The sequence below is a fragment of the Nematolebias whitei genome, chromosome 15, assembly GCF_014905685.2.
Source record: "Nematolebias whitei isolate Nwh7 chromosome 15, NemWhi1, whole genome shotgun sequence".
NCBI classification, from domain to species: domain Eukaryota; kingdom Metazoa; phylum Chordata; class Actinopteri; order Cyprinodontiformes; family Rivulidae; genus Nematolebias; species Nematolebias whitei.
In genome coordinates this window covers 35,987,644-35,998,139 of record NC_056512.1, presented here as the reverse complement: position 1 = coordinate 35,998,139, position 10,496 = coordinate 35,987,644, and the positions used below count along the sequence as shown (strand labels likewise).

General features: G+C 39.9%; 1 protein-coding gene across 1 annotated transcript; it reads left to right on the top strand.

Moving 5' to 3' along the window:
* The first annotated feature begins 1,309 nt into the window (after positions 1–1,309).
* Positions 1,310–10,276, top strand: mpg (N-methylpurine DNA glycosylase). Its single transcript, XM_037688572.1, has 3 exons — positions 1,310–1,411; positions 7,655–7,859; positions 9,485–10,276. The coding sequence occupies exons 1-3, from the start codon at positions 1,310–1,312 to the stop codon at positions 9,889–9,891; spliced, it is 714 nt and encodes a 237-aa protein (XP_037544500.1). The 3' UTR covers positions 9,892–10,276.
* The last annotated feature ends 220 nt before the right edge of the window (positions 10,277–10,496 follow it).

Genomic DNA, 10,496 nt, shown 5'->3' with positions numbered 1-10,496 from the left:
CAGCAGAAATTAGGTTTTGTTGAAATGGATTAATTTTTGAAAAGTGAAAAAAACAAAAAAAACATTCTATATATATTAATGGCAAAAGGCAACTTATTGCAAATAAAAGGAGGATGTTAAAGAAACCCAGAATGACAGAAATGTTTCAGTGTGGTCATGTTGTGTAGATTTATCCTCCCTTGGTTACTGAGATAAGACCAACTTGATCTGAGACGGAATGCTCACTCCCTGCCTGACTCACCGGCTGCTGCATACGAGAGCGACACGTGGAACTGTTATCAGAGAAGGTCGAGAAAGGTCAGAGTTTGTACAGCAGGTTAAATCTGTAAAAAAATGACTGAAAGTTTTAGTCTCTTAATGGTCTACTAAACCGGGCCTAGAATATAACTTCTATTCATGAGGCGAAAATATGGTTATTTGTTCAGCTGTATGAAGCTCAGCTTAAATTGTGCATTGCACAACAAACACATGTGTCCCAGATATGCAATCGCTCCATACACATGGTCCAAATTATGTGCATACCAGTGGGTGGGTTAAAGTTTGTGGTCAGGAGAGCTTGTTTCTTCATAGGCTTGTCTTTGTTGAGCCGGTGTGTGAACTGGGTCACAAATGGAGGAATAGTCCCATCTGCTAGTGAGAGCTGCAGCAGACACAACACTGCTGCTGTAAACAAGGAAAAACGTTCTTAAATCATTAATAATCATCAATTATTGATCCCATCACATGTAAATGGCTCCTGGGCTTCACCACATCTTGGTAAAAGAGTCCATCACGATTAGGTTTTCCATTTTCTGGAATTATACTTAAGAAAATGAACAGGGTTAAATGTGTTTGGTTATTATTGAACATACCCTAATAAAAGTAAATTATTAGTTGATTTGTTTCCCCTTTTAATCATTTGTCTTTTTATTTTTCATGTCTAAATATAAATATAGAAATTTTTAGATAGGACAACGTACATATGAGAAAGATTTTCCTCTGGTTTTGACAATTCAATTCAAAAATACTTTCTTAATCCCAAAGGGAAATTAAATGTTGTTGTAGCTCATCATCCTGGTTTCATTAATTGTTGTTATAGATCCTGATGGCTGTGGGCAGGAAGGATCTCCTGCATCAGTCCGTCCCGCAGCAGTCTGTCCCACAACAGATCTGAAGAAACTGGCTGCAGATGCCGATCTGTCCACCCAGACCCAGCAGGCCTCTCGGTCCTTCTGGGCAGGACCACCTGAATGTTGGGCAGAACTCCTCCCTGAGCGATGGTCACTCCTCTCAGCAGCTTGTTGAGCTTCTCATCATTGCAGACAGCCAGATGGAGGTGTCAGGGGATGATCCTGGTCTTCTTGTTGTCATGAGCCACGTTTCCTGCCAGCTCCAGAATCTCGGAAGTCAGTCACTCAAGTACCTACGCCAGGTAGACGGAGATGCATCCACGGCACCTCCTTTACAATTCTTTTGGATTTGGGGCTGTATTTGAGGTATTATTTGAGCTTTGAGATGTTAATCAGCTGCTCCCGGTTGTAAAAACCAACTTGTTGTCATGGTTACGCTTCATAACAAATGTCCAAAAGTAAAAGGTTTCATTAAAAATCCTTCCAGTTGTACAGTCTCTGATACCAGAGGAAGTAATCATCCGAAAAAACCCATTTACATCCAGAAAAAAGAGGAAATTAAGTTTTCAAAAGCAATATCCCAGAATGAAAGTAACAGCTACTCCAACATGCAGCCACCTTGAACGGCGCAATTCTTGAAATGATGCCATATCAGCCCACCCTTAAAACCTCTTTCAAAATTTAACATTTGATGTCACTAAGCAACAAAAAAGATTAAAACAAACTTAAGAAAACTGTATTTTTGCATCTCAAAGATTGTCTTCTGCATTGCTACAAAAGCCATCATGGACGTCTATTTTTAGATCAAAGCTTTTATCTTGAAGCAATCTAACTCATGCAGATAACATGTTTTACGGTTTTATTACAAAACTAATTGTGCGATTTTAACAATGATGGTAGTGACATCCCAAACCAATGCTCACTATATTTATTTACTTAATTTTAATCAATGATTTATTGCAATATCTGATGATGTAATATCTGCTCTGATGCTAAATTTTATTTTATTTGATGCAATGTTTGAACAGTTGAATAATTTACATATTTATCAGCAAAAACCCAATTGCAAATTGTGAACCTCAACCAAAAACAAAAGCCTAGTCTTCATAAAGCTCTGCAAAACAAGAGCGTGCACAACCCTGCAGATATTTGTGGTTTCTCTGACTCATAAATTAGTCAGTTATTTTTAGTCAGGCAGCATTCTGCTCGTCCATCTGCACAAACAGATGAGTCTCTGGTGCTTCTGTCCAACGTCACAACCGGTGAGATGCCTGCCGGAGATAAAAGTGAACCAGAATGCCAAAACGTGTCTGCTGAGATTATCAGAGACAGAAACGATGACAAGCTGGGGGAACCCAGCCGTCACAGACAATGGCCTCTGCTAGTCCACCAGCCTTCACAAAATCAACAGTCCACGTCAAAAGACTTGTGCAGAACCTGCTCAGCAAAATTTCCCCTAGAATTTAAACTTGTTAAACCGATATAGGGCTTTAGATTTATAGCACTAATTGTTTTTATGATGTTTTCCTGATAAATACAGCCATTCTCACACCACAGAATTATATTATTGGTTCACATGTTTATGATAAACAAACAAAAAATATCAAAAAAGCCGGTAATTTCACCCACACTTGTCTATATATAAAGACAATAGGAATTAAATGAGCCAGTTCCTAATGTGAACAATAAGACCATTTTATCTGGAAATGTTTTTGACATTTTTATGTATTTCAAAGGAATTTTTATTTAGTTTGATCACATTAACAGTCTGTATTGCCATACCGACATAACTAATCTTTATTTATTTATTTTGATCATTTTTATCATGAGATTGATGATTAAAAGTCAGAATTTGTCTGGCAACAAATAAAATGAAACTTGAGACATCATAATAATGTAGTGAGATTAACAACATATCTAATAATAATATAACATGGAATATACTGCATACCATTAAATTTATTTATGTATTTTATAGGTTATTTCGTGCATAAGTGGGTAAATAAGATTTATTTCTTCTTTTTTACTGAATCCGTTATTAAATTTTTGAAAGTGCATTTGACCTATAATCCTTGAAACATGGTTATGATGCGATCATTTGGAAAAAACACTAAAATGTTTGGAGCTGTTATTTAAATCAGAGGTTCGCAAACAATTTAGCTCTTAAGCAACAAAATAATTGTGATAAAGGCTTAATTTGATCAACTGAAGTTTCAATATATAGAAATGGTTAATAATTTAATAAACATTGGCATAAAGACAATATAATCAGTCTTAACTGCCACAATATATTTTTCATAAATTCATGACTACTGCTTTACACAATTATGGTGAAAATCTGCTAATTAAAAATAATTTTGAAATGCAAATTGATATGAGGAAATTATCTAAGGACCCCCTGCTTGGCGACCTGGCCCCAGCTTTGGGAATCACTGCTTTAAATGTCACTGGAGAACTGAAAACCCAACTGCTTTTTGTCTTTGTGCAACATTTTTGTTTAAATGTGCTTCCATCAAATTCGGTGTCTGGAAATTATTCAAACACAAGAGGAACAACAAAGCCTAACCAACTGAGCTCCAGCGTGAACATTCAGAGCAGCTTCCATCAAAATATGTGCATATTTCGGAGATAATTCTGTTCAAAGGGGTTTGCAGCAGAACACTGTCAGCGTTAAACCCAGCGGGCGGAAGAACATCAGAATCACAGGGAGGCTTGAAGAATGACACTGTGGAGAGAAGCTGCTGCTTTTATCAGAAACAAAAGCTTGAAATACTTAAAATGTCCAGTGATTAAGAGCAAAACAAAGAAAAAGTAACTATTTGAATTCTTTGTGTATGTTCTTCACATGTTATCTTTAAAAATCTCAGCTCAGTTTTAATTACAAGTATCCCCTATTAAAAAAGGGGGTCCATAACCCATAGCACATCTTCTATATCTCTGGCTGATTAATTTTAGTCACACAGTAAATGCCATACATCCACACACAGCTATGCCATCCTCTCTCAGCACTTTGCCTACACTCAACAATAGGACAGTTGTACTTTCCTCATGGAGCTGCAGTCTGTGGCTCAGCGTGTCTTGTCATATACAATTAGTCCTCCACATGGACCCGTATGCAGACACAGTGCTTGGGGCCAAACTGGCGCCTTCCAGTTTCTGGGCTCAGGCAGTGGAGAGCACACTGACTCTATTTATACTCATCGTTTTCCAAAATACATTAAAACTAATACGACAGCTGGAAAAAAAATTAATAAAATGTCACGCTCAGGAAGAAACTAGATGAAAAATAAGAAAAGGTAAAAAAAAAAAAAACCTTGAGTTTTATTTGGAAAAAAAATTAAAAAAGCAATAACTAATAAGGTTGAGTAGTGATTATTTTTTTTTTTTAATGTTTTGCTAAATTGGTGCACGGTCCCTTTAAGAAATTTCAAAACAAACATTTACTTCCGGTGTCGTGCCAAAAAGTGACCAACCTCCGCGGGAGCGCGCACAGCCTGTTAGTGTTTTTGTCAAGGGAGGTGTCGCTGTTTTACTTCTTCAAATTTAACAATATAAACACCTAAAGATGGTTATTTGGAGCTCAAGATTAAAGCAAAGACGTGCCTCCGTTTACATTTATTTATTTTTTCCAAAAACTCCTTATGTCGTGTATGGCCAAAGTTCTGGTGGTTTGTAATTGCTTTTATTTGGAAATATACCATGACGTCACGGTGATGTGATAAATGTAATTAATGCTCAAATATGAAAATTACGATTTCTGCATCAAGGCTGTCGATTATAGTTTACCAGACATGAGGGTTTTCAAGGATTCAAAGATCTTTATTTGTCATTCGCACCACATGTGGTACATGTGGTGGAACAAAATTATTTACACAGGGTCCCAGTTACATCCAACAATAAAATGTAAAAGAAAAACAGTAATAAGATCTAAGATATGAACTAAGAAAAACATCACGTCGAACAGCAGCATGAACATGAGTCTGTGTGAGCAGATGAAACAGATCAGCAGCAACATGATGTGATTTTTTTCCACAGTGATTATCCTGGTTAGAGATTCACGAGTCTAGCAGCCTCAGGGTAGAAGCTGTTCCTCAGTCTAGTGGTTCTACAATTAATGCTCCTTAACCTCCTTCTTGAGGGGAGCAGGGCAAAAGGTGTGTGTGCTGGGTGAGTGGGGTCCTTCATGATGCAGGTGGCCCTCTTCTTGCATCTAGAGGTGTAGATGTCTGTGATGGTGGGGAGTCTGACTCCAACAGATTTCTGTGCAGCCTTCACCACTCTCTGCAAAGCTTTTCTTTCTGCAGCTGTGCAGCCTCCATGCCACACGTTGATGCTGGAGCACAGGATGCTCTCCACTGCACACCTGTAGAAGGAGGTGAAGATTGAGCTTCCCAGACCAGCTCGCCTCAGCCGTCTGAGGAAGTAGAGTCTCTGATGAGCTTCTTGATCAGGCTGGTGGTGTTGTTGCCCCAGTTGAGGTTGTCATTCAGATGCACACCCAAATACTTGTAGCTGGAGACCACTTCCACCGCAGATCCTCTTATGTTCAGGAGGGTGTAAGTGTGTTTGTTCCTTCTGAAGTCAACACTCATCTCCTTTGTCTTCTTCACATTGATGTGAATGTTGTTCTTCCTGCACCAGCTCTCCAGGTGTTCCACCTCTTGCCTGTAGCTGGACTCATCATTGTTTGTGATGCATCCCACCACCACTATATCATCTGCAAACTTTACAATATGACAGCCTGGGTAGGTTGGTGTACAATCATATGTGAGCAGAGGAACAGGAGAGGGCTCAGCACACATCCCTGAGGAGAGCCAGTGCTGAGGGTTATGGTGGAGGAGGAGAAGTTGTGGATCCTCACTGACTGTGGTTTGTTAGCTAGGAAGTCTAATACCCAGTTGCAAATGGAGGGGCTTAGTCCTAGCGTGAGTAGTTTGTCCATCAGGGTTTGGGGGATCATGCTGTTGAAGACAGACATGAAGTCCACAAAGAGCATACGGACGTATGAGTCCTGCTCCAGGTGGGTGAGCGCAGTGTGGACCACAGAAGAGATTATTGTCCCAGTGACCAAAAAGGTCACAAATAGAAAGTTTCAAACACATCAACTGAGGAAATTGACTCTTGAAGCTTATCACTGAACAGTTTTTACTTTTTTTTTTTAAATTCTTATAATAAATTATAACACGGGATGACCTTTGCACAACACAAATTACCTTAAAATTGCAATTTTTGTAGCCAAAATTTTGGCTCATTTTCTAACTATAAAACAGGATTCTTTTTTTTTGCCTTAGAACATCCCTTTTCATTAACAATGAAGACTCAAGCTCATCCATATTAACTAAAAAAAAAAAAAAACTCCATTATATTGTCAATAAATGAATTTCCTCCACCCTAAGCATGATCACTGGTCATTTTCTGACAGTGGTAAACAATATTTGTTTGAAAAAGAATCACACTATTTTTTTTTCCTTTTGGCAGCAGTCAATAAATAATGTATTTAATTTATGACGGTCCATTTAAATATTTAGTATAAGTTGCTTTAAAACAGCTTGTTGACACTTTGATGACACATATACATACATCCTGGGTTTAATCAATGGAATCCAAAAGAAATAATAAAAATAACCGTGTTATTGTTAAATTTGAAGAAACAGCGACTCTTCCGGTGACAAACGCTAACAGGCTGTGCGCGCTCCCGCGGTGATTGTTGACACTTTTTTAGGCTCGACACCGGTGTGCTGGAGCGCGCTCGATTTTGTCTTTATTTGCAGATTTTGCTCGAGTATAATAGAATAAAGGTGTTGAGCTACCGCAGAGTGGGTTTTTGTCGTGGGGACATTTGACTTTAGAGCTCCACGGAGTCAAATATGGCAGGAAGGAAAAGAAAGCTGCCGTGGACAGTTTCACCTGACGGTCCAAATAAATGTGACATGACTCACAGCCTGCCTGTGCAAAGCCATTATTTCAACAAGCACAAACTGGGGCAGGACTTTTTCAATCAGCCGTGCATCAGTTTGGCTAAAACTTTCCTTGGCAAGGTACTTTCTTAAATAAAATATAATTTTTTTTATTTTATTTATGAAACTATATCTGCTTTGATCCTGTTTTTGTGCTTTTAAGTTGTTTGGTTCACTAAACTGATCACCAGTCTTTATATCTTGTGATCTTACATACCACTGATATAGATGTATTATTTGTTCTGCTTCCCCTAATGATCACAACATATGTATTTATTTACTTAATGAGATTTTATAGGACTGTTTCTGTTAATAATAAGTGTCTGTAGCCAACAAATTCATGTTAGTTACTAATTGGATTGGAAATATTGACATAATTACTTGTTAATTTTGCAACTTCTGATTTTAAAACTGAATCAAATATTTGAGATAAGTGAGGGGGCAGAAACTCAAGTCAGAAACATAAAATAGAATGTGTTTCAAAAAAAAAAAAAAAAAAATATATATATATATTCATCATTATTGAAAGTCAACTCCCTGCTTGTTGAATAATTCACTACGGAAACAACGTGTGGTCTTTCCTGTCAGGTGCTGGTGCGCAGGTGTGCAGACGGAGCGGAGCTGCGGGGGAGAATAGTGGAGACCGAGGCGTATCTTGGTGGGGAGGATAAAGCTTCACACTCAGCTGGAGGCAAACGCACGGGGAGAAACACCGCCATGTTTATGAAGCCAGGCACAATCTATGTGTACCCCATATATGGGATCTACCTCTGCATGAACGTGTCCAGTGAAGGTACAACCAAGACACACCAGCGATGCCTCTTTGTTGTGCATTTAGGTTCAAACGTGTATTTTTAACATGTCTAAGGTCGAGTCAGGTCCTCTGGACAGGTTCGTCTTTGTTGAAACCTTTCGTCTTTTATCCAAAAGACTTCTTCAGTCTGGGGAGCTGCAACAAACAGTCTTATAAGCAGCACCGTCTCGTCGATCAACCAGTTTTCTGGTGACATACAAAATTAGCTGTTCACATGTAAAGGGAGGACCATCAGCCTAATAATAGATTGTTAGTGCCCTAACAATTGGTCGTTAGTGCCCTGATGGCCGCTTGCTATTCACAGAGGCCTGAGTGATGCAATAACAGCGTTGTAAGAGGGGGAGAGTTGGACAAGGTTTCCGCTCCTGTTTAATGATGGACGGTTTCTCTGAACAAAGATGGCCTCCTCAAACCATCTATCCAGGATGTGAACATCTTCATCCCTGAAAGAGTGACCACTGGCCTGGAGATGAGTGTAGACCAGAGTCCTGGCCTGATGGTGTTGCTCTTCTGTGCTGGTCCATCCTTTTGGCCAGTGGCTGTTTAGTTTCCTCGATGTAAGACTGATCACCCTCCTGACACTGAACAGCATACACAATATTTGTGTCGGGGGACTGGATCTTTGGGATGAACCAGTCTTTGCCGTAATGTATTTTGGGGTTTGAAAGCTACTGAGATGTCGCTGAGAAAATAAACGTGTTTCTCTAAACATATGGAAAGATCACTGGTCTGGGTTCCTCTTTTTTTCACCCGATGGTTGGCTGGAGTCCTGTTTGGGTTTCTTCTCTCTTTCAGGAAGGCCCAGTTAGGATGTCCACGTTGCTCCAGGGCCTGTCGTGTGTGGGATTTCTCCTTCTCCATGGCTCCTGAAATAAGTCCCGTCGTTAAACAGGAGCGGAGGTCTCCGTGTCCAACTGTCTCCCTCTTTCAATACTGTTATTGCATCACTCAGCCCTCTGTGAATAGCAAGCGGCCATCAGGGCACTAAAAAAAGTGCCAAGTGTTGTCATCAAGGAATGTTTCTATATAATGATGAAATTAGTTCTCTGCATTTAACCCATCACATGTGAGATAAACCCAGGTGGAGCAGCGAGCAGCTATGTAAGCACCCAGGGAGCAGTTAGGGATTGGGTGTCTTGCTCAAGGACACCACAGCATGTGGGCATGGCAGGGAGCTGAACCTGTGACTTTCTGGTCCCAAGTCGGCTGCCGTACACCACAGCAGCCCCACTAACAGGCTGATGGTCCTCCTTTATGTGAACAATTAGTTTTGTCACCAGCAAACTGGTTGATCCACTATGAGTAGGTGCTATTTATAAGACTGAGTTTAGTGCAGCTCCTCAGACTGAAGAAGTCTTTTGGATAAAAGACAAAATGTTTCAAAAAGAAGAATCCGTCCAGAGAACCTGACTTAACCTTGTTAGATTTATCTACCTGGATTATTGAACATGCATCAATATATATTTTTAACGTGCTTGAATATATTTTGTAAAGCTTGTTTATGTCACTTGTTTACCATCAAAGCTGGTCAGTGTTTAGTTTTAACTTTTAGAAGGAAAGGAGACATATTGGGAGTCTTGCTGATTGATGTATATATCCCTCAGGGGAGGGTGCTGCTGTGCTGCTGCGCTCTCTGGAGCCCCTCCAGGGTCAGTCTGTCATGAAGGAGCTGAGGGCAGCTAGACGCAAAGAAGGAGCCCGCCAACTAAAGGACAAAGAGCTCTGCAACGGGCCATCAAAGCTGTGCCAGGCCCTGAACATACCTCGCTGTTTTGATCGTAGAGACTTGGCTTCAGACCCAGAGGTGTGGCTGGAGACAGATCCAAACACAAGTCCAACAAACCCCCAGGACATAGTATCAGCTCCACGTATTGGAATCGAGTCCCACGGGGAGTGGGCCAAGAAACCGTGGCGGTTTTATCTCCGTGGGCACCCCTGCGTTAGCGTTGTGAATAAAGAGGCAGAAAGACGGTCTCCGTCTGGAAATGCAATGAACAGTTTAGGTCCCTGAGACATGCAGGCTGCACCAGGACAAAAAGAACTGAAGAACTCTTTTTCCATCTGCTCACTTCTTAAACACATTGAGAGAATAAAATTAGATTAAAAAAAAGAAGCTACCCTTTAAGTTTTTCATTTTTTAGATGTTCTATTAATGAAAAAAAATTAACATTTCAAAAGTAAAAAAAACTGGAAATGCTTTATTAATGCGAAGATGTACAAAAAGCAACAAAAACAGACAAGTCAGAATCAGTTAACTAGTTCTGGTTTAAAAAAAAAAAAAAAACACTGAATCACTGTGAGTAGTCTTTCATTTAGCTCCAGTGCTTCTTATTCACACGTGGGTAAATGTTCCTTTCAGTGATTTTACAGATGTTAGGAACGTTTCCCTTAAACAGCCCGAGCAAAAACAGCCTGTTTGACTTTTTACTTTTTTTTTTGGCTGCAGTTTTTCCATCATTACCTTTGGGATTCCTAAAAAAAAGAGGTAGCTGAAGATCTGGAACGATCACCGTGACACCCCCGTGAAGCCGGCACAGATCATTCTCTAACAGATTGTGAGGTGGGGAGATATTATCAAAACTCCTTCTCCACAGAGGACCCTTAAGGCATGTCTGG